Here is a 26,163-nt window from a genome sequence, read left to right as displayed (position 1 = left end):
TGAAAAGCAACTCTCTACCGAACCGGCACTCACATCTACGGCTGCCAGCGACAGCGAAGCGCCTCAGACCGGAGCGGACGAGAATGGCGCAGATGGAAAGGACTTGGGCTCTCCAAACATACCACGCCTACGCCTCATCGCCCTGTCAACGGGGTAAGGCCCTCCTCCCCTTGGCTGGCGACCAGCCCTAACCCACCACCTCTTTCTCCGCACGAAAGGGGGAGGGCTGACAACACACGTTCCTCAGAGTCGCACTCGGCCTCTTCCTCTCCTTGCTCGACTCCTCCATCGTCGCCACTTCCCTCTTCACCATCGCCGTCGAGTTCGGCGACGTCGACAGCATCAACTGGGTCGCGCTGGCCTACACGCTCACGTACCTCAGCTGTGCCGTGCTCTACGCTCGCATCTCGGACGTCGTCGGCCGCCGAGTCGCCTTCATCTCTGCCTACGTCGTGTTCATCGTCTTCTCGCTGGCGTGCGGGTTCAGTCAGGCGATGGGGCAGCTCATCGCCTTTCGGGCGATCCAGGGGTTGGGCGGGTCTGGTAAGTTGCTGCTCGGGCTACCTTGGAGCGGGCGGGGGGGAAGGAATTAAGGGGCTGATGGTGAAGCGACATAGGACTGTATAGTGTCTCGATGATCACTCTTCCTGAGCTGACGCCGACTCATCTCCAGAAGCATATCGCAAGTCTTGTGGGATTAGTGATAGCTTCCGCGGGGGTGTTGGGCCCTGTTCTGGGAGGCATCCTCACGCAGTACACGAGTTGGAGATGGGTGTTTTGGATCAAGTATGTCGTGTCGTTCCTTCCAGGCTTCCACTCTTTGATCCACACACGCGGGGCTCTGCTAACACACCCACAGCGGACCGGTAGGTGGCTTCTCCCTCCTCGTCTTCATGCTCGCCTGGCCGGATAAGAGGCATCTCCCGTCGCTGGAACGCCGCGCCTGGAAAGACGTCGACTTTATCGGCGCGTTCCTCCTGTGAGTCCGCCTCTTCACTTCTCTCATCTTTTCTTTCCCTTTTTCAACCCACCCGCTAACACATACATCCCCAAAACAATACAGAATCGCCTCCGCCGTTCTCATAGTGTTCCCCTTCCAAAACGCCTCTGCATCGCCCAACTGGTCCTCGGCCGTCTTCCTCGCCCCGCTCCTCTGCGGCGTGCTCTCCCTCGGCCTGCTCGCCGTCTGGCAATGGTCGCTGTCCCGCCGCAACAACAGCAGCAGCAGTAACAACAATAAAAACACTCCCAAACTCGCCATGGCCCTGCCGCCGGTGCTGCTCCGCAACCGCGTCTACGTCGCCGCCGTGCTGCACACCATGCTGACGGGCTTCCCCTACCTCCTCTGCATCTACGCTTTCCCCGTGCGCTTTCAGGTTGTCTACGGCAGGAGCGCCCTGCAGTCCGGGCTGATGCTGCTCCCCATGCTCGCCGCGAGCGCGGCCGGGACGACCCTGGCGGGCGCCATCAACAGCGGCAAGGAAGGGAGGAAGGTCCGGTTCGTGGAGACGCTGCTTGCCGCGTGCGCGCTGATGATACTCGGCTGTGCGCTCGAGACGACGGCGTCTGCTTCTGTGGAGGAAGGTAAAATCGAGGCGAAGGTCTTGGGCTTTCTGGTGTTTGTTGGCCTCGGTTTCGGGCTGTCGGCTGCGGGCGCGACCATGCTGGCTTTGACGGAGTCGCCCATTTGGGAGCATGGTGGGTTTTGTTCTTTGTTTTTCTCTTCTATCTCTGACCATGATATGGGATGCTAACCAAAACCCGGTGGAATAGCCTCTGCCCAAGGCATCATGTCCCAGGTCCGCATCTTTGGCGGCAGCATCGGCATTGCCGCGTCGTCGGCCATCCTGGGCACCAAGACCCGCGCGGTGCTAGCCGGCGGGAGCGTGCCGCCCGAGGCACTTGCCAACCTAGCATCAGACAGCCTGGCGCCGGAGCAGTGGGCGCTCATCAGGAGGCTGTACACGGACGCCCTGAAGGAGGACATGATTGTGTGCTGCGCCGTGCTCGCTGCCGCGACCATCTGCACTCTTGGGGTCTGCCGCAGGAACAGGGTCTCTTTCGAGGAGATGATGAAGCAGCGGCATCTCGAGGAAGGTGAGAGGAGAAAGGCAGCTCTGGACTCGGATACGGGCCCCACGGAGTGATTCAGGCCCTATCTTGGATCATTGCTTAAGGTTCGATTCTTGCGCATACAGGGATGGCTTTTCTTGGTTGGACCATCTCCATATAGACTGGCGTTCTTGGATAGAACGGACTGAAATCCGAGCTAGCGGATTTGCCATGCCCGAGTACTTGGATGTTCAAGGGGTAGTGCTCCTCGGCTCATAGAAAGGTGTTCAGGACATAGTAAAGTACCTACCTTACTGAGAGAATCTTGAACCAGCTCTGCTGCGGCATAGCTCGTGTTATCCGAGATGGATGTCTTGGAGCGGCGGCTACCACCCACCGTACCTCACGTATTCCAGGAGGAAGCTGAGGCAATGCGGGGTAGCTGCTTATCGCCGGCGCGAATGCGATGGAGCGCAATGCGGGGCGTTTTCCGGAGCCGGCCCGGCACCGGCAATACCGTATTGAGGGAGGTGGACCGCCCACGAGATGGCGTCAACGGCGACTCCGCGGGGGGTTGGCTGTTCGGCTGTCAACCCAGTCCTCCCCGGGCTTGAATAAATAAGATACCTTGTCTCCTGCGATGTTCTCACGAACAACACCAGCAACAACCGCCAGAAAAGTGATAAGCACTGCACGATTCCTGTTCCAAGCTCAAGCTCACTCCCACTGCCGACCCCACTTTCGTTCCGTATTCCCGGCAACACCTACACCCTACTCCTCCTCTTTCTTCTTCTCCGCTTCAGCAGTGCGAACAACCATGTCCGCCGCCATGGCCAAGCGCCTCGAGGGCAAGACGATAGTCATCACGGGCGCCTCATCGGGCATCGGCCGGAGCTGTGCCTTTGAGTTTGCGCGCACGGCGCCCAAGGACCTGAAGCTGGTCCTCACGGCGCGGCGAGTCGACCGGCTGCAGGAGATTGCCGCGCAGATCAAGGAGGAAGTTGGCGACGGCGTCAGGGTGCTGCCCGTCGCGCTGGACGTGGCCGATCCCGAGCAGGTGCGGGGCTTTGTCGGGGGCTTGCCTGAGGAGTTCAGGAGCATTGATGTGCTCGTCAACAATGCGTGAGTTCCTCCTTCAAGTGAGCGGTTTGGTGTATGCGTTGGGTGGGGAGACGTTGTGATGGGCAAGTTGGTTGCTGACCGCGGGGTTATGATTTGTAGGGGGCTGGTCAAAGGAGGTATGCTTGGAATGTCCGGATTTCGAGCGCTTTTTGAGGCCGCGAGTGGGAGTGGATGAGGATAGAAGGGACTAACGTGCTCCTCCCAGTCGCCCGCGCACCTGAGATTGCCGAGGAAGACATCAACGTCATGTTCCAGACCAATGTCACCGGCCTGATCAACATGACCCAGGCCGTCCTGCCCATCTTCAAGGCTCGGCCCGACGGCGGCGCCGGCGACATCATCAACATTGGCAGCATTGCCGGACGGGAGCCCTACGCCGGCGGCAGCATCTACTGCGCCACCAAGGCTGCCGTGCGCGCCTTCACCGATGCTCTGCGCCAGGAGCTGATTGCCACCCGCATCAGGGTCATGGAGATTGACCCCGGGCAGGTTGAGACGGTGAGTCTGATCGGGTCGTTGTTATGGATCGAAGAGGTACTGACACCAAAGGGGCCAGGAATTCTCCGTCGTTCGGTTTTACGGAGACAAGTCCAAGGCGGATGCTGTCTATGCGTAAGCGTTCTACCTTGCCTTATTTAGCATGGAGCTCTTCTCTGGTCGCGTGCCTGTCTGTGCCTGACACTGCGTGATGTAGTGGCTGCGATCCCCTGACACCCGACGACATTGCCGAGGTCGTCGTCTTTGTTGCAGGGCGGCGCCAGAATGTCGTTATCGCCGATACGTTGATCTTCCCCAGCCATCAAGTAAGTTCTGATGGGTTCATTTACTCCTGCTCTTCAGCTAGGACATGGGCTGATTGATGCTCCCTTTTTTTTTCCGTTTCCAGGCTGGCGCTGGTGTCCTCCACCGCAAACAGACATGATAAGTAGGGCATGAGAGAAGACGATTCAAGCAGTGTGGTTAGAGGTTTAGACTTGGTTGATGCACGTGAGACCCTGTTCAATATGTAGAGGATTATAACGATAACCGAATATATTTACATTTCCGAGTCTTTCAGTCCGTTATGTTCTGGTGGAGGTGATCTGGCGACTTTGTTTGGTATAACCCTGACCCGACATCTTTCTTCCCTTGCAAACTTTATAAGAGCCCAATCAGCGCTCGCAAAGTAGCAGCGAAAGGTTGTGTAGTGTAGTGGTTATCACTTTGGATTTTGACTGATGTCAAAATGTCAAACTTTCCAATAACCCCGGTTCGAACCCGGGCACGACCTCACCTTTTGCACTCTTACATTTTGCTCTCATACCTTTTAAGTACTCCTCTTGCCCTAAAACAAGCTCATTCCGACTAAAAGCGTTTACTTTTGCAGACGTAGCAAGGATCTTCAGAACCCCCTTAAACTGCGGTGTCCTCGCTGTGTTTGGAACCCCGTTTCCCATCTATGGCGCTTTCCAGCTGAGCTCCCGTGTGAACGAAGTTACAGTCCAATTTTCTTCCTTTTCACCGAGTCCTACGGGGCATGCATGGTCTCGATGGTGTAGTCTGGAGAGATGACGCATCTCGCATTGCCACATCTACTCTGGAGATCCAAGCACCAAACACCTACCCAAGTTTAAGGATACAGAACTCAGTCGTACTGTCATGTAGCCAGACTCGAGCAGGTGGCAGTATTGTTGTTGTGTACACGGTGAACTCCGAGTCAGGTAGGTTTCAGTTGTACCAATAGTACCTAGGCAAGCATTACCTCTTCGGGAAACTGGTCAATCGTTTCAGTCGCGTGAGGGGTGAGGTCGTTATAAGACATAGCTTCAGAGCTAGCATGACGTCAGAAGCTCTAGACTGACGGCTCTTGACAGTGCGCATCATTTGTGACTGGGCCTCTGTTGCACTGCCTCAGTCTGAACTGCTTGCTTGAGCGTCTAGTGACCTGAGCTATCGTCGAAACCCTAAATGGCCTCATAAAGCGCCGAGGTGGACATGACAGAGCCGACGTGGAAGTACATGCTGATCGGCGAAGAAGGACAGCCATGTTCATGTAGATCGATGGAAATAATAAGGGTTCTTGGAAGGGGAGGAGGAAAGAGCGACCTAGATTGTGCCAGGGGCGAACTGCCACATGCATTGGCCATCGCGTGGATCGTCCGATGTCTAGATCGCACTATAAGACATACAGTTGACTCGGCTCCGAGCTGCGCTCAGACTTCGACCTTTATTCACCTCGTGGATGTGACGGACACAACCTCTTAGACCTCCTTCTTCATCTCTTCTTTCGCAGTGGTCGGTTGCAAAATATTCGTAGCCCATCGACACCTAGCTACCAAATCTCATAGAAAACATCTATCTGCAATGGCCGGTGAGCATGGCGTCCTCCTCGCTTACCTCTTCGCTCCCAGCCCACCCTGAATGAACCCATGGACATTCTGACCTAACTAAACGCACCGCAGAGGACAGAAAGCAAAACGCAGCGAGCGTTGAATCTAGCACTCAACAAACCAACAACCAGTCCCCGTCGTCGGCCGCAGAGAAACCGGCCGTAGCGAGCCCGGCTGTCCCGACATCAGATAGGGACCGACGATATAGCGACGAGTGGGGTACGTCCTCGCCGCCCTTGCTTCCATTATTCATTTTGTCGATCTCCTGTTCCTCCCCCTTTCCCATCTAACCCTCCCGATCACATGGCTTGTATTTCCCCCTCCTGCTACCTGTACCATACCAAACACCCCCTGCCCATCCGTCAAACCCCACAAGACGAAAGGAAATCCATCAAAGGCAACGAAAGACAGACCAACGCTAATCGATGTCGTGGTCCGAGGTGTAGACGCGTCCAAGGTCCCGCCTTCTCGCTTCCAGAAGCGCAAGGGGTCCATCTACGCCGTCCCCAGCTCGCGCGACGGACACATTGACAGTAATCGCCCGGAGAAATACTACAAGAAGCTGGAAGAGATGGGGCTCGCTAAAAAGTGATGTAACATGGGCAGATACGAGTTGTGACTTCGGGTTTATATGGGCTATATCGGACGTGATGCTTTTTCCTTTCCTTTTTGTTTGGTTTTCTTTTTTCCTTTTCTTTTTGGAGCTGGAGTTAGTTGAGTTGAAGAAAACAGAGCTTATTGGAAACATAAGAAGACAGTACAGACTTCGTTTGGTTGCGGTGACTGCATCAAGAGGGGTGTTGTAGGAGCTGTATCGTGACCTCCAGTTACAGTTCAGTGGTCTGCTCGAGCGTGGGATTGAATATGCATATTAGACATGGTATGTAGGTATGTACAGATGAACACCGGAATAAAGTCATCGGCAGGACGGAAATATCGAACAGGAAGATGCCTCGTACCTAAATGTGGGAAGAAAGGGAGAAGTAGTAATATTCATTGGCTTGTTTCCGCGCCTGCTCAAAGCTGATAACAACTCGGGACTGTTGCGATATACCACACAACCTTATCCTTCCCGGCGTCTTTCGCGCCCGTGAAAGTTCCGTCTTGGATCCGCCCACAAAGGTACGAATACATCCGAAAGCCGTTATGATACCAAAAATCATGTCATTCGTCCATGTCGTCGAGGTCGATGGCATCGGGGTTGGATACTTCGACCGGCTGGCTGGGCACGCTCCCCTTGATCCCGTCCGAGGCAGCCACAAACCCTGCTGGCGCGCGAGCCTGTCTCTCCAGCTGCTCCATTGCGTCGACAACTTCCTGGTCCACCTCCCCGCCGCCGTTTTGTAACCTTTGCTGCTTGCTTCTGGCGATCGCTTGTGAGGCGATAAAATTGACGTCTGTATTGTACTGTGCCTGCACGCTGCGCTTGATCCGCAGCATCTCTTTGAACGTGTCCTCGTTCCCGTGCTGCACCTCGAAGCTTTCCCATTTGGCCCAGAACTCGGGGTTCGTCCGCGGGTCGCAAAACTGCGACGCGTGTCCATAAATCGCTCTTGCTCGGTCGATCTCGCCGAGCCTCTTCTCCATGTCGGCAAACTTGAGGCACATGTCGCGGGCCTCGTTGTCTGGCAACGTTGCGATGGCCCGCTCGTAGATTGGCCGCGTCGATGGCAGGCCGAAGTTGGAGGCGGATTTCGTTATGTAGAAGTTGAACATGTCTGCCCGGTCTTCATCCGATACGGCGCGTGTGGCGCGCTCATAGATGCGCATGGCATGGCGTGCCAGGCCGCGTTCCTCTTCGAGATTGCCGTACATGAGGTAGATAACCTTGGCGAACTTTGGCGGGCAGTCGAGGATTGCCTGTTCAAACAGGTCCCTCAACCGCTCAATGCTGATCTTGCGGTCGACTGCCTTGGTTAGATAGAGATTCCAGAGCTCAAACGCAACCGGGTAGCTGAAGAGGTCGAGCCCGCGCTCGTAGATTTTGAACGATTCCTCGAAGTACTTGTGTTCCTCGAGAAGGTTGGCGTAGTTCACCACGGTTTGGGGTGTCGCGATTCGGAGCTCGAATATCCTCTCGTAGACCTTCTTGGTCTCCTCGAGGGAGCTCACACTCTCCACGAGGTCGACGTAGAAGCTCCACAGCTTCCAGCTCTTATGCACCCTTTGTTGTGGTGATAAGGTCTCGTCGAAGTAGTCTACCGTCGACCTCTTGGGCGCTTGCACCGCCTTGGCCATAATCCTGACAGCCTCGTCAAAGTTCTCGTTCCGGAGTTCCATCTCGGCCCATTCGATCCACATATCAGCAAGTTCGGCCACCGACTTGAACGGAACCTTGACCGCCTTCTCCATGATGATTCTGGCATTCCGCAAGTCTCCACCTTTCTCGTAGAACTTTGCGTAGTTGGACCATAGTTGGTGGAATGCGCCGACGGCCTTCTTAGGCTGTATGGCGGCAATGGCATCAGTGTACGTCTGCACTACTTCCTCCTTGTTGTCGCCCCACAAGGCTACCCGCTTCTCCCATTCCGTCACATTGTTCGGATTCTGCCGGAGCAGAACGTCGTTGAGAAGGAAAGGCCGACGGTCCATAAGGTGCTCAAAGCGCATCATGCGGATGTCCAGGTCGAAGTCAGCTGCATCGTCCACCACGCCCTTCTCGGCTCGTGTGGAAGCAACCTCCATCAGCGCGCCAATGATGGACTCCTCAAACTCAGCGTATGAGTCGAACACCAACGTGAAATCCCGAACCGTCATGACTGTGGTGATGCCCTCCTCGAACACATCCCTCGCCCGCTCGAAGTTGCCCCGCCGGATCCAGTAGGTCGCCAAGCCGCACCACAGCTTGCCTCTTTGGTCACTGAATCGTTCGATTCCACTTCGGATGATACCCTCCACGTCGATGCCCGTCTCGTGGCCTGCCTCGATGTCGACTGCATGCTCGACGAGCAAATCCACCATCTCGCTCCACAACTCATAGTGACCCTTGGCATTCTTGCTCTGGAAGCGGGGATTGTCAAGGATCTCAATGTACTTCTTCGCCGCCTCGGTGTACAGGTCCGTCTGGACCAACAGCTCGATGAAGTCCTCGGCGTCCTCCGGGTGAACTTGCATGTACCGCCGCCAGATCTTGACCGCTGTCATGCCTTCCGCGGAGTTCGCGAACGGCAGGTACAGCGCCCATATCCTATTGTGCTGCGTGATTGGAAGCGCCCGGAGCGCTCGGTCGAAAGCGTGCCGCGTGTGTGTCACGAGCGGCTGCTGCATCAGGAACTTGAGGTACATCTCCCATATCCTGGGCATCTTGTTGAGGAGGATCAGCGCTCGCTCGAACAGTGCGTTGACTTTCTGATACTCGGCGGCGAAGATAGCGGCGTTGAGCTTAGCGACATGCTTCGTCCTAAAGCGGAGATACTAGAGTGAGTTAGGACGGGTGACTCTTGCAGTAGGGGCGACGGCAGACCTACCATTTTCCACAGCTTGTACGACCGCGGCAGCTGAATGCATGCCCTCTCCATGACAAACGCTTGCTCCCGGAGCGTTCCATGTTGAAGCTTATACTCGATGTAGGCCAGCCATGGCTTGGTGCTTCCTGGATTCCGTTGGATGTCCTGCTCGTAGGGGAAATCGTCCTCGGACTGTAAACACGGCGTCAGCAACTCCGAATCAATCTGAGTGACGGGACGAGCCAGCGAACGTACCACCAGCGCCAGGTCTGGCTGGCGGGCGGAAGTGAGGCTTGCATCCATCATTCGGGATCCGCGCGTCGGGCAACTCAACGGAATCGACGGGTGCCTTCGACGCTGGAGAATGGGAAAGAGGAGCGAGAAAACTTAGTTGGCGCGCTGCCGTGACATCACTGCCAGGTTCCACGGAGAGGTTGCACTCACGGCAGCGGAACAGCAACGGCGAGATTGCTGAGTTTCCGCGCTGCCGTTTCAAATTCTGGCGATTGGGCGCGCTTTACTGTGTACTGTGTATTGTTGGACGAGACGTACTGTGTAACAGGTACTGTAGGGAACTCATCAGCGTTAGGTAGAACTCAGCAGGGGAGCGGGATTAGGTGGGGCGACCTGCCACTGCACCAGCACTAATAAATGCTTCCATTGGAAGTCCATACGTAACATGCAGTTGCGGCAAGCAGTTGGTTCCGCTTTGTCGCTGCCGCATCACAGCTCCAACCTGAGCTCCGCCGGCAGCCTTCCTACGATCAAGCTACATCGCCGTCGACAAGTGCCCATTTCCAGGTTCTGTAACACACCCAATTTACTTTTTAGAGCTCTGATAACCTCCTCCTCTTCCCGTTGTTCCCTTTGGCGAATCGTGACAATGTCCGGCGCGGCAGTACGTTCGTCCAGCTCCTGCACCCCTCCACACATGATAGCTGATCGGATACCAGGACCGGGAAGCGGTCTTCCCTACACGGCAGTCCCTGGGTATAATGAAGGCGAAACTCCAGGGCGCCCAAACAGGACATGACTTACTCAAGAGAAAGAGCGAGGCCTTGACGAAGTATGCCGCCCTTCCTGTTGCACCTTGTCTGACCGTCCGGCTTACAACGTTTCCTTTCGCTGTCCAGGCGCTTTCGAGGTACGACTGCGACCCAGCCTATCGCTAACCTCCCATGCCATTTGCACCACTAACACACGTTCCGAACTCCAGAGATAACCCGTCGCATCGATGAAGCGAAACGAAAGATGGGCCGCGTGATGCAGATCGCCTCTCTCTCCCTCGCCGAGGTCACCTACGCCGTGGGCGGCAACATAGGGTACCAAATCCAGGAGTCGGCCAGGTCGGCGCGCTTCCGCATCCGCGCCAAGCAGGACAACGTGTCGGGAGTGCTGCTCCCGGCGTTTGAGAGCTACCTGACGGAGGGGAACAACGACTTCGCTATGACAGGCTTGGGGAAGGGCGGGCAGCAGGTGCAGCGGTGCCGCGAGACGTACGCTAGGGCCGTCGAGGCGCTGGTTGAGCTTGCAAGCTTGCAGACGGCGTTTGTGATTCTCGACGAGGTGATTAAGGTCGTTAATCGGAGAGGTGAGCTCCCGTTTCCCAACCCCCGTCAGCTTGATAGATTGGATGCGTTGGAGTAAAGTATTGTTGCTAACCGGATGCTAGTTAATGCTATGTAAGTGTATTGTTAGTGTGATGGGTGATGATTCTCTGACAGCAGGCAGTGAGCACGTCATTATCCCGAGGACAGAGAATACTATCAAGTGTAAGAATCCCGCGAGGAGTATTCGAGAGTAGTTGGCCGCGGTCGCTGACATCGGAGTAGATATCAACTCGGAGCTCGATGAACTCGACAGAGAGGAGTTCTACAGACTTAAAAAGGCATGCCTTGACTGACCTCCCTTCAGACGCCGCATACTGATGTCCCGTAGGTCGCCGGCAAGAAACAACGAGACACTGCGGCCGATTATGCGGAGATGAAAAAGAGAAAAGAGGAACGCGAAGACGAGAACGAAGCTCCGGAGGAAGGAGCTCAGGCAGGGCCAGCTGATATTCTCGCCGCCGAAGAGGACGAGGATGTAATCTTCTAGCGCGCATGGTAAGTCATGTTTGGCGCTGTTACAGGGTTGTGTGTAAGATCTGGGGCAATAAGGTCATCTTGCAAGGCACGGGCGTATTCGTGGAGTTGTTTGTTGCTTGTATTTTGCACACCGTACCTATCATTTTAAGATCTCCATTAAGAAGTCACGATGTTGTTCCAAATATGACCTGTATCCGTAACTCACCAACGCCTTACCTAAAAGACTTCCTATATCAACCGCTCTACTGCCGCTGGTAGGTCACCTTCATAATCTTCTCGCCGTTCTTCAGAGGCATTCCAGCGGTGTTCTCCTTAGCCGTGATAGCACCCGCCTCGGCTTCGTATTCGACGAAGGCAATACCGCTGCGGCCAGGCACCGTACGAACTTCGCGGAAGCCCTCGAAGCGACTAAAGATTGCCGTAAGAGCCTCCTTGTCGAAGTCGTCGGGCAGGTTTTGGACGAACAGAATCCGGTTGGGAGGTAGATACTCGTCGGGGACAACGGCAGTGGGCCCGGCTCCCGTAGACTTGAGGCCGGCGCCGCGGGCATTCTTGGCTGGACGAACGCCGGCCTCGGCAGCTGCGCCTGGCATGGGCCGCTTGAGGCGCTTCTGCTCTTCGGCGGATTCCATTGCCTTCTTCTTGTCTGTGGGGTGCTGTTGTTAGCGGCGAGTTGGGGCGAGGGGCGGTAGAAACAGGAGATTGCATACCTTTTTCAGCCATTCGCCGGCGCTTGTGGGCATCGAACTCCTCTTCGCTGCCATTCCGCATCACGGTGGCATCGCTGCGGGTACGCGCCAGGGCGACCTGCATCGGCTTGTCAAAAAGTTCGAAGCCCTGCACCTCCTCGATAGCGGCCAGCGCTGACTCGGCCTTGTCGAAAACGACGAAGGCTTGTCCCTTTGCCTTGAGATTTGTCTTGGCGACTATGTCGATCACGTTGCCATACTCCGAAAAGATCGCGTGCAGCGCTTGCTTGAGTGGCTCGGGCTTGACGCGCTCTTCGAGATTGCGGACGTAGACCCTGCGAGTTGGTTAGTTTTGCCGCCCAGCAGATATAAGAGATGCCTTGTATGTGTCGGAGTGCAATGACACATACGTAGCGATGGGCTGCTGCGAGGCTGCCATTTCTCTTGTGCAAGCTAAGGTATGCTATGCGGGCTTATGGCGACTTGAGCAGCTCAGTCGGACGAGGAGGGTTTATTTATTCCAGGGTACTCCGTACAAAGCTTGTTGAAAGACGGAGCATCGGCGCTTGCGTGGTGAGAAATGCCAAGCCTCCAATGCCCCGGTCTCAGTGGGCTGGCACTGCCAGGCAGCTGGCCCCTTCCTGGGTGGGATCCACATCAGGCCGGCATCATCGGGTTCACCCGCTGCACCAGAATGGCCCCACGAGTGATGGATCCACCGCTGATAACGTCCGGGTGCGCCAGGATGTCATCACGCATGCCACTCGAAATCCAACAGCGCGGGTCCGGTCTTGAGCTGTCAGCTTTCCCATACAGGGACTCTCAACTTGCAATGTACACGCAAGATCAACCCGCGGGATCGGACCAATGAAACATAACACGGTTGCTTAATTAAGGACAGCACGCTTTCTTTCTCGTTGCCAGGACGGTCGGCCCTTCCGTCTGTTTCCGCACAATCATCCGGCTTCTGGCCCGAGGTATCGAACACGGGATGGAAACCGTCGTAGCAGCGGTTCCCCAGACCTTGGACAATGCGAGTGCCTGGCACAACTTCACAGCGTGGACAGCTCAGCAGCTTGGAGTGGCGTTGAATGTCTCACGGCTGGCACCATCATTCGAAGACCTTTTCTGGGCGGGGCCTCGCATGGTCATGAAGCTAGGCCGATTTAGCTCCTTCATATCATTTACAGACGCAATCGACGGCTTCGGCCAGCGAGTCGTCCCAGGCCCCACCGATACTGACCTCTTTTCCGCTTCTACGGCGCTGGCAGGTAGCCTTGCTAAAACACTCACCGGATCCCCGTCGACTGCTTCTTCCGCATCTATGGCGGCAGAAGCCGCCGCCGTCGCCGCTACCGCGGCCCAAGACCCGCAATCTTTCGTCTCAAGATTTTCGATGGAGGGCACAAGGGGCTTGGGAAGCGTCTTCAGCTACGCGACGAGCAAGTGGGCGCTATGCTGCATCGCGATGGCTGTCATATTTAACCGCACCCACATCTTCGCCGCCACTCGTCGCAGACTCCGGCTTCAATGGCCTGTCCGGTTGATTCTTCGGATCGGGCCCATCTTGCTCCTGCTCTTCCAAGCCCGGCGCCTCCTGCAGTCGATCCAGTGCCAGACCTCTCCCAACTTTGCCGAGCTGCGTTGGGGCAATGCCAGCAAGAGTTCTGACCTGATGTTCTCGCATCCGAACCCCTTCCTCCACGGCCTGAGCTCTTCCCTCCTGCTTGGGGCGACTGACGAGGACTCTTGCCGTTCCATAAGGATGGTACCTTGGGATGATGGGGAGCTGGTCGAGCTGGTCGGCTCTCTATCTCGGCTTTGGCCGCTCTTTGGAACGTTCTGCTTGAGCCATTTCATAGACCTACTCTCCTGCTGCGTCCAGGGTCGACCGCACGCTACTGAGACAGGCATTACGCTGTTCGAGCACTCTCTCGCCTTCGCTGAGGCAGATGCTGCCATCGGCAACCAGCTGGGATGGGGCCTCTTCACCAACCGTACCACCTCATCGCAGGCAGTACTGGGTTCTAAGATAGCCCTCACTAGGTCTATGATTATGAAACGAGTTAACACGTCTCCAGAGGTTCTTCTGATCGCCTTTCTCTCCGCCATGGGTCATCTCACAAGCCATATTCTCGGAGTTTTCAACCTGCAAGCCAAGTTTCGGCTCCTCAGCACAGCCTTCTGGGGACTTTGCTTCATGGCGAGCATGGGCTGGAGTGCCATCACTTTCTCGGTCGACGATCCTTCGGCTCAAGGATTGTTGAGATTCCCGACCGTCTGTATTATTGGGTTCATCCCGCACGTGCTCATCCTGCTGGGGATCTATGCCTGCGGGGTAGTCTACGTCTCAGCATTGATGCTCTCTGCCGTGGCTTCACCTGAAGGAGATCGCAACGGCGAGCGGTTGAGCCTTTGGCAGCGTCTTGCTCGGGCCCATGGCAACATGCAAGCGAATGTGTCGCTCGCCGACATCCGTATCCGAATGGATATGGATTTTTACACGGCCCTGTTACGCGCTGGCTTCGCTGCTCTCTCCATGGCGAGCGAGGCTGTCTATCTCAATGAGGATCATCAAGTGAACCTAAAGCCATATACATGGTTGGAGGACGAGAGGCTCCGCGAGCTGGAGGAGCTCAGGATGCAGTGGATTGGTGGCGGCATTCCCGGATCTCGATTCGACGCTGTCGGTACCATTGGCCTTTTACCAGTCAAAGACAGGCAGTGTGCTGGAAATGGCTACGCGAGGGAGAGGGCAGCGCAGCAAATACAGAAGAGTAATCCAGCCGGTAGGAGGGTGCGGGACGGTGTGGGCGCTGCAGAACGGAGCTCCAGGTGGCTTATCGCCTTCGAGTATTTGCTGCATATTTGCAAGCTGCTGCTCGTTACATGGGCATTGTTAACGATCAAGTGTCTCGGGGTCCTAGGCTTGCGCACGCCTCCACGCTGGCTCCAAGCCTTGGCGCAGAGGCCCAAACCCGAGACTTCGTCGAAGAAGGCGCCCGGCCGCGGTGGCCGCACGCTTAACATTGACGTTCTGTCACCCGGGCAAGGGAAGCTTTTCTTCACCATTCCCCGAAGCGACGAGGTCGATGTGGAGGCTGAGCTTCGCAGCCAAATGGACCCCATCATCACAGGAAGTGGCGGTGACGCTCGTGTCGATGAAGCAGAGGTCGATTCGAAGCTCTACAGCTACTTCCTAAGGAACGGCTGGTGGGGGGAGAGCGATTCTAGCGGCGACTATGCGCCCTCTACTCGGAGCCCCGAAGTCGATGGCCTGGAATTTGACGACACGACCAGCGTCATATCAACAACCGAAACAGCGAGTGAGCTCGACTGGGAATCTGACCATGCGAGTGATAGTTATCTCGACGACGGCCAGCGTACGCCAACTCAACGCGACCCCGGCCCCGTATCCTTCGCCTCAGCCGTAGCATCAGCCCGCGCATCACGCGAATCCACTCCTCTCCTCGATACCCCGATCGCAGCCGCCGATCTCGCCCGGCTCCTGCATCCCAAAAGCCCCGAGGATCAAGAAGAGGCTCGTGCTCTCGCCGCACATCTCACAAGCGAGGGCATCATGACCCGCTCGCGCTTTAAGCAGCAACTTCAGCGCCAGCGCGCGCAGGTTCTGCTCACCAACAACCAAGCCTTCGTCCACAGCCAACGCCTAGCTGGCCCAGAGAAGATGACGCCCGAGGAAGAGGCTCGCGTGCTAGAGCAGCTTCTGCTCTCTCGCCGCGCCGCGGCCGCAGCAGCCAAGTCCGGCGCCGCGTCTCCGTCTTCGGCAGGAGGAGCGGCAGCAGCGAATTCGTCATGGGCCACAGGCGCCGCCGGCTTGGGGCCAGACGGGCCGCAGTGCGTGGTGTGCCAGAGCTCGCCGCGGACAATTATTGTCTGGCCCTGCCGCTGCCTCAGCCTGTGCGACGACTGCCGCGTGTCGCTTGCTATGAACAATTTTGACAAGTGCGTCTGTTGTCGCAGGGAGGTAATCAGCTTTAGTCGGATTTATGTGCCGTAGCGAGGGTGCTACGGCCTATTTTACCAATTTTGTAATTATCGTTCATTTCTTAGCTTTCTCCCCTATAGAAATGGGTCGTTGAGACATGGCATAGGTGGATTTCGTTTACTCATTCATTGTAACCGCGGCGTTCGGTTTGGCACTTTCGGCTAGGCAAGGTCTTGGGTGCCGGAAGATGAGGTTGTGTACCTGGTAGTGTGGAAGAGGAACCGAGACGGAAATTCAACACATTGTGAAGACAGGTTCGGTGGCATATTCAGCGTGGTATTGTGACTTGAACGTTCATTGGCGGCATTGCTAGTAGTGTATTGTACTTGTACGGATTACCAGCCTGAGTATGGATACTGGCGAAACTTGCAAACCCAAGCCCATCGTCTCTAACATATGGCCAGGCAGGAATAGTGGAAGAGTAAACATGGGTATCATTTATCTCGGCTACTCGAATCTGTCACATACCAGCCCACTCGATACAAAAGACCCTCACCTCACCGTGCCCTCCTTCCTCCTTAGCAGCGCCGCCGACCTCCTTTCCAGGCTTCTCCGCTCCAAAAAGGAAACTCTTCTTCACCGCTGTGCCCAGTCGCCCGCTCATCACGAGGTCCAGCATGGGGATCTCCTCGTCCCACCCGTAGCTGTTGGCCATGTGGTGAGCATGGTACCGGAATGGATCCCCCGGGTATACGCTGTAATCTCCGCCGAAGCGGAGGCCGGGCGTGGTGTAATACCCCCTGGAGTTGAGATATTTGTACAGCGGGTAAGACGACGAAGAGGGGTCTACTGCTGTGCTGACGGGATTGGACGGGATGGGCAGAAGGTGAGCGCTGGTGGTAGGCGTGATGGAGGGGGGAAGGGTTTCTTTGGGACGGGTTTCTTTTGCTGGGTTGGGAGACATTGATGGGTCAAACAAGGAGGGCCCGCTCTCTGCTATGGCAGATGCCTCTTCTGGGTTGGTTGTGACGGTGGGATTTGGCTTGGCTGCTGCTTTGCGCTTCGCTTGATGCTTGGCCTGGATCTTTGCCTTCTCCTCCTCGAAGGCTTGCTGCGCGTTCCTGCGCTGCTGCTTGATGTGTTGGAGGTAGGCCTTGCGTAAGTTTCCATCCATGATAGAAAGCCGAGACAGGTGGTCGGTCAGCTCATCAGCGATATAGCCGACGCCCTTGTCAACCAGCAGCTTGGCTTCTTCGGAGTGCAGCTCGACGGGGAGGCCAAGAAAGAGGTTCTGCGTTGGGTTCTGCGGCATGGTACCTGTCAAAACCGCGCAGATGCCGTGGTGGCGGCGAATGTAGACGACATCTTCAATGTCGAAGATGAGGTACCGGCCTGCAATGCGCGAGATCCGGACTCGCCGTTCTGGAACTGTAGCATCCATTGCCCGAGAGACTTCTCTCTGGAATCCTACGACTTGGTTAGAAGCGATTCATCTGATACATTTGCGCTGAGAGAAAGTTGGGAGCATAGTTCATAAGCCTTGGACACGTATGTGGTCATCACAGAAATTCAGTGGATTGACAGATTGGAATACGATAGTTATAATCATTTTGTTCTTGAAAGGGTCTGAAGAGGAAGAAAGCACTAACCTTGCACGCCAGGGCTGCTGCTACGCTACGCAGCAGTGCATCAACGAGAAAGAAGAGGAAGATGTTCTTGAGGTTTGCGGCTTGAAAATTTATTGCTGGGTCAGGTCCAGTTCGTGCCCCACATACGGTTTGTTGTGGGTCTGTTCAATTGTTACGCGCCAATACCGTAATCTTACAACTACAAGGGTTATTACTCCGGGATACATTCGTGGAGCATCACCCTCCTTTTACAGAAGTTTCAGGTCATGGGGGCGAGGCGTCCAAGATTTGTGTCGTGATCGTGAGATCCCGTCACTTCTCTGATATGTTCGTGCCACCAAACCAAGCTCCGAGGGTTCGACGGCCAGGAACAACCTCTATTCCACAAGTTGTTGTGCCCCAACCATCTAGTAGCGGCCTTATTTCCACCCATAGAAGGCGCATCCCCAGAGCTTACATTCCATAGTAGGTAGCCAAGCCCCATGACGTCTGGCTGTATGATGGTCAGAAGTTCGGTTCACGCCGGGGTTCAAGCCGACAACCCATTCAGAAATCAATCCCCCCTTTCTCCCCACCACCCTTCTTCGTCTCCTCTTCTCCATCCCCCTCCAACGGTGGCAGACTATAGGGCTTGATCACCAAGCCCCGCGACGCACTCAAACTAAACGACAGCGTCTCTCGGAACGAGTTCGCCCCAGCGTCACTGCCGCCGCCCTTCTCGTGATACACAGGCAGTGTATGGACCTTGAGAAGACCCTGGGCTTGGTCACCCTTCTCGGAAGCGCTGGATCCGGATGCCGACGAAGCAGGGCAAGGAGGTGGAGCGCTGGGATTCGCCGGAAGCGGGATTAACTCGATGACGCCGTCGCAGAGAAGTTCCATCCATCGGACCAAGCCAGAAGATCGTGGGAAGAGGGAGTTCGGCAGCGTGATGATTGCTGTGAGTTGTGTGGAGTACTGTCGGAGTAGAGATCGTAGGCCGTGGAGGAACTGGAGGACTTCGGATGGCTGGGCGCATTGTGGGGGGTAGAGCGCTGGAAGGAGGAGGCCGGGGACAACGACCCGATGAATGTCTGCTGGCGGGGAACTTGAGAGTTTGGCGTGTAGATGTTTGATGATTGTCTTAAAGGGAGACACTGGGGCGGCGTGGATGCCTTGGTCGAGAAGTGGTGGGCATGTGCTGGGGGTGGGATGCAGCGTCCCTTTACATGAGCTTGGCGACAGGCGCTTGGTGAGGTCGAACGAGTGGCAGAATGTCCCCTGGCCTGCGTCTCCTCGGGTAGCCGCTCCTGGTCCAGCTGCTTGTCCCAGCGCCTCATATCTCCAAGCGATCTTCATCTTCTCCTCGGGGGCCGGTGCTGGCTGAGTAGCCTTGGTCTTGCCATCCAGAGTCGCCACACCAGGAAGTTGGTGCCTCCATTCTGGGGGAAAGCCGACAACGTGCACGTGGTGTCCTTGTACCAATCCCTGAGCGGCATAGTATCGTAGAAGAACACCGGCAAAATCGGTGGTGCCCTGTTCTTCGATCAACAGACATGAGCCTAATGGTAGCCCGCCATGTCCGGCGAGGAGTTGGTCGAGTGATGACGTCCCCGTCGATGTGGTGGGCCTGCCATCCAAAGGCGACGGTCTGATTCCTGGCGCAACTTGAAGCTGCGGTTTCTCCGCCGTCGGGTTCGCCTGAGGGGGCGGCCGCCCTTGCCGTGCTGAGAGCACGGTATTTCTCTTCACGAATGACATGGCCGTCCAGTGTGAAAGAGGTTCGCTCTTCAGCCTTTTGGAGGGGTTGGAGGGGTGTGATAAGGCACAAAAGCTCCTTATCGGTGGCACCACATGCAGCCGTGACCGGCCGCGCAGCACATCCCTGTCATCTGTGGAGCCTTCCGGCCTGCTGCTGAACTTGAACGTTTTCGGAATTTTCTGCCAACCCCCAAACTTCAGCATCGCCGTCGCACTCGCACTCACAGAGCCGTTCTCTCCTCGTTCCTCTCGCTTCGCACGCACACCAGCCCCAGATAGTTCTGCTGCACATCTCGACGACTTCGGCTCCAGTGGCCCATTTTCCACCCACAGAATCCTAGCCACAATGTCCGGCATCTCTTCCGACGCGCAGCTCTTCGAGGACCACTTCCGCGTCGAGCGGCTCAGCGAGCCCAAGTACGACCGAGTGGATCGCATTTACTGCAAGTCAGACGATAAGAGCATAATAATGAGCCTGGACATCAACAAGGAACTTTTCCCTTGCAAGGTGGACGACGAGCTGCACGTGGCGCTGGCGACCTCGCTGCACTACGACGGGAGCAAGGATGACGAGCGCGGGTGGCGCGACGTGGCCAAGGCCGGCGCCAGCGACGCCACGCTCGCGGACATCTTCGATTACGTCTGTTACGGCAAGATCTATAAGTTCGAGGATGCAGAGGATGGGAAGACGATGTGAGTTTCTTCTCGTGATGGCGGAGGTGGTGGCTGACATGGCGGGAAAATAGCAAGGCTTATATTTCCTTTGGCGGCCTCTTGATGTCACTCGAGGGCCCGTACAAGAAGCTTACGCCATTGCGGGTGGACTATGTCTATCTTCTCGTACGGAAGCGATGATCGGCCCTTCACGAGGGTGCGGCAGGATATAGATCGTTTTGCGATATGGTGCGCAAAAACATGTAATTCGGATATTCGGCGTTCAGGAAAACGGCAACCAAATGGTTTGGGGGGAGCTTGGCGAGTCAGACAAAACGATACCCAGGGGAAGACGCGCCTATTTTTGAGCTGCCCGGTCCTTCCTCTTTATGACCTCTTTTCCGGCGGAGAGGCATGTTGCCAATGGGCCCAATGCGGCCCAGGGAAAGGGATGAAGCGGTGCGACCTAGCGCGGAACTCATCATAGTGCGGCTCGTTTTCGGGCGTCAATATCCCGTGCCGGACGAAGAAATCGAGCATCACTATGGCGCAGTTCGGTTTCCACAGCCCCTGGGCTAGTTGCTCCTGGATCTCCTCCACCGTGTGTAGACGGAAACTCTCAACCTCCCCGTCCTTGGGACAAGGGGTGACGCTCCCATCTGCGGGCAGCTCAAGATCATAAATCCATTCAACCTCTGGGTAGATCCAGCCGGGCTCACCGCCGGCGCGCTCGTCTGTGATATAGATGTAGGTGATGGTGCCGGTTTCCTTGGCGTGTTTGCGCACCAAGTCCTCTGGCAACGACGCTTCTTCGTCAGCTTCGCGGATGATGCACTCAAAGGGATCTTCATTGGTCATCAGTCCGCCGGCGGCCGTGTTGTCCAGCATACCCGGGTACGACGACTTGGTGGCGGCACGCTTGGAGACCCAGAATCTAAGGTCATAGCGGCTGTTGCCGTCATTCCGGCGGATGAAGGCCATCATGTGGACGCCGAAGCGAGGGGTCCCGAAGAGTCCCATGGCCACCCTCTCGATGCTGAACAGCAGTTCCCCGTTGCGGCCGTAGACCGGCCAAAGCTCATCGCGCCAGCCCTTGAGGATGCGGAATGCCTGGTTTTGACGCCAGTATGCCGTCAGTTGGCCCACGAGCTTGGTGCGGGCTTCTTCGGTGTCGGGCTCCTGGAAGGCCAAGATGGTTCTGGCCTCATGGTCAACATCAAGGGGGCCCCTGATGCTCTCGGGGGTGTTTTCTAGCGCTTCTAGCACCGTGAGCGGGACATAGCCGATGGGGAACGTCCCTTCGCTGTCCTTCCAGACGAGGGTGTAGAGCCTGCCCATCTCTTTCGCGTGGCCGAGAGGATCCTTCTCAGGGTCTGGGAACCTGCGTGCTCTGTAAGCAACCATTCCGATACTTCCGAACCTTCTTTAGGTCTCTTCCTGATGCCCGTGCCTCTCCACCATCACCGGGTGGGCCACCGGGAGAGGGGTAGAAGAAGGGCGATGGGAACTCACCCATCGCAATTATTCAAGATATCAATAGTGGTATATCGAGGCACCATGACGATTCTCCCGCGCGATGTTTTGTCTTATCAAGCGGATTGTCCGATTTCTGTGTTTGGTGTACTAGCATGAGTAGTCACACAGCAACCGGCAATTACAGCAGGGATCGATGTTGGCAGGACGAGGATAATAAACGTTGCACTGAGTGGTTAAGTAATAACTACCAGTACTAGTACCTTAGTGCAGAGATTGAAGGATGATGTGGCCCCTCACTCCGGGGCTGTCACTCTGTATTCCACCAGAGGTGTCCAAGACTCGAAAGCTCTACTGCTATGTACCCACGTCGGTAGTGTAGTCATTGTTCTTGGCTTCCTGCCTCAAAGTTGCTTAATTCATGGCTTCCCCTCAACAGCGGCAGCTGGAAATGGGGTTTTGGTGGATTATCAGAATAGAAACGATGAAAGTGCACAGCTCACTGGCAGACAGTAGTGTCTAGAGGACGCTGTTGCCAGGTGGCCCCACTAGGTCCGCCACAGCGGGATGATGACGGCTTCAAGTCTCCAGGGCTGGAGTTAGATCGCTCTAGAAACTCGTGGGTGATTCTGCAGCTCAACAGACACAACAGCTCCAACCACCTCAGAGCCTACAGAGACCGAGACAAAACTCATCGAATCAGCTTCTATTGCTATACCGCAGCAATAATAACCCGCACGTGGCCGGACACAAGCGAGGGCCGGGAATCCAGGAACGGGGAATTCGACCTGGGGTTTGTGTCGCAACTCGGGACGCTTGTCACCGTGGCCACGGGTTAATTGTACAGTACACGACATACGTGACGGACCAAACATTGACTTGCAACCACTCGCCGGTTCAACGTTAAGGTATAGTTTGGTTTTGCCCAAGCCTGAGATCAACAGTTGCAAATGAGCAATTCCTGAGCTCACGGGAGCAGCAGTGACTTGTATGGTTCCAACTTCCGGGGAGCGACACTTCCTACAGTAACTCCAGTAGGATCTACCTAGTCCGGCGAGCCCGGAGGGTAGGTTGGGATTCGTCTTCGAATTGGCCCGACTGAGACAGCTGGTTCAGGGTCCATAGGAGCAGCTGTCTGAGCCCATCTCAACCCTGGGATCACTAGAGAGGACCACCGGCACAGCACACCTATCCAGTCATCCACAATGTCCCAACCCCTATTCGGCCTCGTTCCAGCAGGCCTACCTATGATCATCAACCCAACCGAAGCCCCGACGCCCACATCCTTCCTTTACGCCATCCGGCCGGCGCAACCACAAAAGCCCTTCTCCCACATCGCCGTCTTCGTCCTCCCAGACGTCATCCTCCCCGCAGGCACCGCCGCAGCAATCTACCTCGTGACGCCGCCCACGTCGCCCGAGCAGACGGCGCCCGACTCCAACTTCCTAGGCGGAATCGGCCCGGGCAAAGAAAGCGCCGTGTTCAAGCTCAACACAGCGCCGGGGGAGAGCGTGGTGATCGGGATCTCTATCGAGCCGGCCGAGTCAGTGGCAGCGAGGATGACCGAACACTCCAGCTCGAAGACCGCCACCACCACCACCACCGGTGACGCGGCGAGTGGCGCTCTTGTGCCTGCCCGGACGGGTCAGCAGCCGAGTACGCTGGTGTTGGCGCAGCGCATCATCAAGAACGCGTTCAACTTCCTGGCGAGCTTCAGTGGCACCGCGGGACAGGTGGAGGTAGTCCCCCTCAAGGCGTTTGAAGAGTGGTGGAAGAAGTTTGAAAACAAGGTGCGGACTGACCCGGGGTTTCTGGAGAGGGATGATTGATGCGTGCATGGAATGTGGGAATGGAGGGGGTGATTACTTACTGGGAAAGGGGGTGAAATAGAGAGAAGATGCTGGCGACCTGGATTTCCTGATGGGGGTGCTTCGAAAGAGAGAGGGCATTGGTGTCTCCGAAGCGATCCTCGGGCGTTGACAAAATGGTTTAGACAAAATGGGCGTTGTCATGAATTATACACTAATCTAAGTAGACATGCATCATAACAACAGCGACCTCATAAGATGAGGTACAGTAAAGGTCGAACAGCTCATCCAACAGCCGCGCACGGCGCCGCACCTACAAATCCCAGATGACGCCGACTCGAGTAGAAAAAACAATCCTTCGCGCCGCTCGGAACCCATACTCCTCCTATTCCGAACCGCCATGCCTCTCTTGCAAGAACTGGAAGATGCCGAGAACTTTTCAGAACAAGCACACCCCCCCCCCCCCCCCCCCCCACCCCAGAAATCAACACCAACAGATGAAGTATAACGTGACTAAAAGCGTAATCACCAGTACAACAAGAAAGCCCTTCCCCAAACATGCCAACCATACATCGCGACAATCCTACGTCTCTTGCAACGGCGACATCAAAGGACTCTTCAACCTCGTCGGACTCCCCGCCCTACTCCTCCTCCCGACGCCCGACGAGCCGATATGTGGTGGCAGCGTTAACCGCTCGCGGCTCTCAGTCCTCACTACCAGGCCGCTCCGATCCAGCGCGGACACAGTTGGCGACAGCCGGTCAAACCGGCCCTGGTTGTGATGATGATGGTGGTGGTCAGCCAACTGCGGCGTGGCCAAGCCCGAGGACAGCCCAAACCGTCTCGACGAGGCCTTCGACCCCTCGCTCGTTGAGTCCGAGTAGTCGTTATCATCTGACTCGACATCGCCCAACTCGAAACGATCGGCATCGCCCTCCTCCATGACGCGCTCGTACAGCCCGCCCGAGGAGCGACCGCCAAACCATTTCGTTGCTAGCCCCGAGAGCCCCCGCGGGCCGCCCTTGCGCGGGCTGTTTCCTGGTCGGCGCCGGCGGAAGACGGCGTTGACTCGGCTGTAGACACGCATGCGCCTATCGCGTTTGCGGAAGAAGTAGAGGAACAGGAGAAGGATAAGGATGAAGGCGAAGAAGCCGGTCGTGGACTTGGACCTGGCCTTGTCGAGAATGTCTTCGGTATCGAGGTCCCAGTCGTCGTCGTCGCTCGTGTGGTTGCCGTGCGCGTTTATGGGCCTCCAGCTTGATCCGGCAAACTGGAAGTCGTGCGGCGTCCCTTCCACATTGCTGCCGAAGCCGACGGGATACCGGTCGTCGCGGCTCTTGGGCGGTATCTGTCCGGCCGCGTACAGGACCATCTTTCCCAGCGTCCAGCTCACTTCAACACCATCGACCTTGTCCACCGGCTGGAACGGGTCGAGGAACCCTTTCTCTTTGGCATGCTCTAGCGCGCCTTTGGATACGTTCGCCGACGGAAGCTTCTCAAGGCCGATCCGGGGAATGCCAATCCCCTCGTGTAGCACGTTGATCAACCAGGAGGCTTTAAAACACGCCTCCTGGGCGTTCTTCACCTCACTGTCGTCTAGTGTGGATCGGATTTGTTCCCAGCCCCGCCCGCAGAAGTCCTTGACTCTCTGCTGATATGTCGCGAAGTCATATGCTTTGTCACCCTTACCCTCAAAAACGCCGTGTGTCGTATGCCAATATTCCGAGACGCCGATGAAATGGTTGACATCGAAGTCAATGGCCGGAACATGCTGCCCATTCAACAAGCAGGGCTGGTCTTTGCATGGTTTGTCCTTGCCGAGTAGTGGGTAAGTCAGCTGCAGACACTCGTCAAACTGTCCGGTGCCGATCAGAGTTGGCACTCCAGGCTTCCTGCCGCTAACTGGGTTCCCCCGTAGAGTTGTCCGCAAGCCCTTTGGGAGGCATGGGTCCGGCAGCTCGGCTTCGGTCTCCACATATTGCTCCTCGAGGTTCTTGAGATAGGCCTCTCGAGCTTGGTTGACACCAAACCCCAGCCACGTCGCGGTGAAGACCCTGTACTCCACCGGAGAACCATCGAGTATCCGCAGCCGCAGTAGCTTTAGATCGTTCGCGTGTTTCTCAGCTTCTGTCGCATTGGGAGCAAAAGCGATCTGTGCTGATGCCCCACCCATATCCAGAAATCCGTACGTGTGATGCCCCTTGCCGTGCTGATGCTGTGAGGGATCGTCGAAGCCACCCAAAAGGTAGTTCGAAGCAATCCAGCCGTATAACCCTTCCGTCTCTCCCTTGATGACCTGGATGTGCAAATCGCAGTCGGGCAGTGAGAATCGGGTGTTCTGTCGCAGGTAAGAACAGATCTCGCGCGTTAAAGCAACCTGCTGGACTTGTGGAAGCAGCCGCATCCCCGCTGTCGCCATAAGGAAAATCGGCGTATCTTCAACCTGGTCTGCGGGTATGACGCGCAACGCATGGTCGACTAACTCCTGCAGGTAATCTGGCCCTACATCCGCAACCTTGTCGCCGAACGTCGAGACGCCGGGTCGCTTCTTCTTCGTCCACTTCTTTTCTGTCTTCAATACCGGCAAGCTGCGCAAGTCCTTATCGGATGCGCTCTTGCGCGCTTTCTCAGGGTCTTTCCATCGGTAGATGTGTAGCCGAGTCCCAGACGAGCCAGCGTCCAGAATGACGCCCCATCGCCACTTCTTACCCATGGAACGAGGAAGCGGTAGCACGCGCGAGAGCACGCGGAGAGGTCAATTCGAATCGGCTGGTGCGAATGACGACTGTGATAACCGAAGTCGTGACGATGCGGAGCAAAGCGGATTAAGGCGGACTGACGGGGTGTGGTAACATCAAGTCGGATCGTGATTCAAAAGTGATAGTTCGACACCGAGGATGACGGAGCGATTGACTGCGCAGGAGTGAATCGGAATCCTTGCCACCGATCTGATTAGGAAGCGGTATAGTGAATCGCAAGCGTTAGGGTAACGAGTGTGTGATCTGAAGATTGTTGTCAAACGAAGGTACACAGCGCTGACGGCTGACGTGACGTGAACTTGATGGAATTGGGCAGCTTCGTACTTGGTAGTGTAGGAAGACGCTTGGATGGCACCACTGGAATCATGCAGCTGCCCAGGCTTTTAG

The 26,163-nt window shown here is 56.2% G+C and overlaps 11 protein-coding genes and 1 non-coding gene across 12 annotated transcripts; 6 read left to right on the top strand and 6 right to left on the bottom strand.

Annotated features, from left to right (window-relative positions):
* Nucleotides 1-230: 230 nt before the first annotated feature.
* Nucleotides 231-4,096, top strand: B0T15DRAFT_393025 (uncharacterized protein; the record flags this gene model as incomplete). The annotated part of the gene is made up of 11 exons (XM_062864670.1): nucleotides 231-543; nucleotides 618-786; nucleotides 860-979; nucleotides 1,581-1,642; nucleotides 1,774-2,143; nucleotides 2,740-3,174; nucleotides 3,274-3,290; nucleotides 3,380-3,672; nucleotides 3,731-3,786; nucleotides 3,869-3,977; nucleotides 4,061-4,096. Coding segments are annotated over 11 exons (1,980 nt in total), but the record flags the coding sequence as incomplete, so codon positions are not given.
* A 255-nt stretch (nucleotides 4,097-4,351) lies between these two features.
* On the top strand, nucleotides 4,352-4,444 carry B0T15DRAFT_t101. Its single transcript has one exon. It is a non-coding gene; the product is annotated as a tRNA-Gln (tRNA).
* Nucleotides 4,445-6,499: 2,055 nt separating this feature from the next.
* On the bottom strand, nucleotides 6,500-9,521 carry B0T15DRAFT_158791 (uncharacterized protein). The gene is made up of 3 exons (XM_062862087.1): nucleotides 9,245-9,521; nucleotides 9,011-9,181; nucleotides 6,500-8,957 (listed from the first exon to the last, which is right to left on the bottom strand). The coding sequence occupies exons 1-3, from the start codon at nucleotides 9,293-9,295 to the stop codon at nucleotides 6,708-6,710; spliced, it is 2,472 nt and encodes an 823-aa protein (XP_062722730.1). The 5' UTR covers nucleotides 9,296-9,521; the 3' UTR covers nucleotides 6,500-6,707.
* A 118-nt stretch (nucleotides 9,522-9,639) lies between these two features.
* On the top strand, nucleotides 9,640-11,245 carry B0T15DRAFT_528673 (ATP synthase subunit D-domain-containing protein). Its single transcript, XM_062869058.1, has 8 exons — nucleotides 9,640-9,887; nucleotides 9,943-10,055; nucleotides 10,123-10,133; nucleotides 10,206-10,580; nucleotides 10,662-10,671; nucleotides 10,721-10,761; nucleotides 10,822-10,877; nucleotides 10,928-11,245. Exons 1-8 carry the CDS (start codon nucleotides 9,669-9,671, stop codon nucleotides 11,084-11,086), a joined length of 984 nt encoding a protein of 327 aa, XP_062722729.1. The 5' UTR covers nucleotides 9,640-9,668; the 3' UTR covers nucleotides 11,087-11,245.
* Nucleotides 11,246-12,301, bottom strand: B0T15DRAFT_528669 (uncharacterized protein). Its single transcript, XM_062869057.1, has 3 exons — nucleotides 12,176-12,301; nucleotides 11,787-12,100; nucleotides 11,246-11,722 (listed from the first exon to the last, which is right to left on the bottom strand). Exons 1-3 carry the CDS (start codon nucleotides 12,202-12,204, stop codon nucleotides 11,319-11,321), a joined length of 747 nt encoding a protein of 248 aa, XP_062722728.1. The 5' UTR covers nucleotides 12,205-12,301; the 3' UTR covers nucleotides 11,246-11,318.
* A 192-nt stretch (nucleotides 12,302-12,493) lies between these two features.
* Nucleotides 12,494-16,194, top strand: B0T15DRAFT_528667 (uncharacterized protein). The gene has a single exon (XM_062869056.1). The coding sequence runs from the start codon at nucleotides 12,757-12,759 to the stop codon at nucleotides 15,784-15,786; it is 3,030 nt and encodes a 1,009-aa protein (XP_062722727.1). The 5' UTR covers nucleotides 12,494-12,756; the 3' UTR covers nucleotides 15,787-16,194.
* Nucleotides 16,195-17,436, bottom strand: B0T15DRAFT_528666 (uncharacterized protein). The gene is made up of 2 exons (XM_062869055.1): nucleotides 17,364-17,436; nucleotides 16,195-17,181 (listed from the first exon to the last, which is right to left on the bottom strand). The coding sequence occupies exon 2, from the start codon at nucleotides 17,153-17,155 to the stop codon at nucleotides 16,235-16,237; it is 921 nt and encodes a 306-aa protein (XP_062722726.1). The 5' UTR covers nucleotides 17,156-17,181; nucleotides 17,364-17,436; the 3' UTR covers nucleotides 16,195-16,234.
* Nucleotides 17,437-17,446: 10 nt separating this feature from the next.
* B0T15DRAFT_528665 (Elongator complex protein 4) lies at nucleotides 17,447-19,210 on the bottom strand. Its single transcript, XM_062869054.1, has one exon. The coding sequence runs from the start codon at nucleotides 19,080-19,082 to the stop codon at nucleotides 17,889-17,891; it is 1,194 nt and encodes a 397-aa protein (XP_062722725.1). The 5' UTR covers nucleotides 19,083-19,210; the 3' UTR covers nucleotides 17,447-17,888.
* A 218-nt stretch (nucleotides 19,211-19,428) lies between these two features.
* Nucleotides 19,429-19,937, top strand: B0T15DRAFT_484182 (DNA-directed RNA polymerases I, II, and III-like protein; the record flags this gene model as incomplete). Its single annotated transcript, XM_062866212.1, has 2 exons — nucleotides 19,429-19,775; nucleotides 19,829-19,937. 2 exons carry the CDS (start codon nucleotides 19,429-19,431, stop codon nucleotides 19,935-19,937), a joined length of 456 nt encoding a protein of 151 aa, XP_062722724.1.
* Nucleotides 19,938-20,123: 186 nt separating this feature from the next.
* On the bottom strand, nucleotides 20,124-21,295 carry B0T15DRAFT_510270 (NUDIX hydrolase domain-like protein; the record flags this gene model as incomplete). Its single annotated transcript, XM_062867844.1, has 2 exons — nucleotides 20,124-21,117; nucleotides 21,249-21,295. The coding sequence occupies 2 exons, from the start codon at nucleotides 21,293-21,295 to the stop codon at nucleotides 20,124-20,126; spliced, it is 1,041 nt and encodes a 346-aa protein (XP_062722723.1).
* A 1,119-nt stretch (nucleotides 21,296-22,414) lies between these two features.
* Nucleotides 22,415-23,038, top strand: B0T15DRAFT_393792 (uncharacterized protein; the record flags this gene model as incomplete). Its single annotated transcript, XM_062864706.1, has 1 exon — nucleotides 22,415-23,038. One exon carries the CDS (start codon nucleotides 22,415-22,417, stop codon nucleotides 23,036-23,038), a length of 624 nt encoding a protein of 207 aa, XP_062722722.1.
* A 238-nt stretch (nucleotides 23,039-23,276) lies between these two features.
* B0T15DRAFT_158559 (nucleoside phosphatase family-domain-containing protein) lies at nucleotides 23,277-25,809 on the bottom strand. Its single transcript, XM_062862084.1, has 2 exons — nucleotides 23,539-25,809; nucleotides 23,277-23,452 (listed from the first exon to the last, which is right to left on the bottom strand). The coding sequence occupies exon 1, from the start codon at nucleotides 25,728-25,730 to the stop codon at nucleotides 23,601-23,603; it is 2,130 nt and encodes a 709-aa protein (XP_062722721.1). The 5' UTR covers nucleotides 25,731-25,809; the 3' UTR covers nucleotides 23,277-23,452; nucleotides 23,539-23,600.
* Nucleotides 25,810-26,163: the final 354 nt, after the last annotated feature.

Source organism: Chaetomium strumarium, assembly GCF_033439665.1.
Source record: "Chaetomium strumarium strain CBS 333.67 chromosome Unknown B0T15scaffold_3, whole genome shotgun sequence".
In the NCBI taxonomy this organism is placed as follows: Eukaryota; Fungi; Ascomycota; class Sordariomycetes; order Sordariales; family Chaetomiaceae; genus Chaetomium; species Chaetomium strumarium.
The sequence above is the reverse complement of the archived record's forward strand: the minus strand, read 5'-3'. Positions and strand labels throughout refer to the sequence as shown.

Excerpts from the sequence above, each read along its gene's own strand:
- B0T15DRAFT_158791 (XM_062862087.1), bottom strand. The coding sequence starts at position 9,295 with ATGATGGATGCAAGCCTCACTTCCGCCCGCCAGCCAGACCTGGCGCTG. Across the intron at positions 9,182-9,244 it reads AGCCAGACCTGGCGCTGGTG|TCCGAGGACGATTTCCCCTA; the intron begins GTACGTTCGCTG and ends CCGTGTTTACAG. Across the intron at positions 8,958-9,010 it reads CGTACAAGCTGTGGAAAATG|TATCTCCGCTTTAGGACGAA; the intron begins GTAGGTCTGCCG and ends AACTCACTCTAG.
- B0T15DRAFT_528673 (XM_062869058.1), top strand. The coding sequence starts at position 9,669 with ATGCAGTTGCGGCAAGCAGTTGGTTCCGCTTTGTCGCTGCCGCATCAC. Across the intron at positions 9,888-9,942 it reads TGACAATGTCCGGCGCGGCA|GACCGGGAAGCGGTCTTCCC; the intron begins GTACGTTCGTCC and ends ATCGGATACCAG. Across the intron at positions 10,878-10,927 it reads AGTTCTACAGACTTAAAAAG|GTCGCCGGCAAGAAACAACG; the intron begins GCATGCCTTGAC and ends GATGTCCCGTAG.
- B0T15DRAFT_528669 (XM_062869057.1), bottom strand. The coding sequence starts at position 12,204 with ATGGCAGCCTCGCAGCAGCCCATCGCTAC. Across the intron at positions 12,101-12,175 it reads TCGCAGCAGCCCATCGCTAC|GGTCTACGTCCGCAATCTCG; the intron begins GTATGTGTCATT and ends ACCAACTCGCAG. Across the intron at positions 11,723-11,786 it reads CCGGCGAATGGCTGAAAAAG|ACAAGAAGAAGGCAATGGAA; the intron begins GTATGCAATCTC and ends AGCACCCCACAG.
- B0T15DRAFT_528667 (XM_062869056.1), top strand. The coding sequence starts at position 12,757 with ATGGAAACCGTCGTAGCAGCGGTTCCCCAGACCTTGGACAATGCGAGT.
- B0T15DRAFT_528666 (XM_062869055.1), bottom strand. The coding sequence starts at position 17,155 with ATGGATGCTACAGTTCCAGAACGGCGAGTCCGGATCTCGCGCATTGCA.
- B0T15DRAFT_528665 (XM_062869054.1), bottom strand. The coding sequence starts at position 19,082 with ATGTCATTCGTGAAGAGAAATACCGTGCTCTCAGCACGGCAAGGGCGG.
- B0T15DRAFT_158559 (XM_062862084.1), bottom strand. The coding sequence starts at position 25,730 with ATGGGTAAGAAGTGGCGATGGGGCGTCATTCTGGACGCTGGCTCGTCT.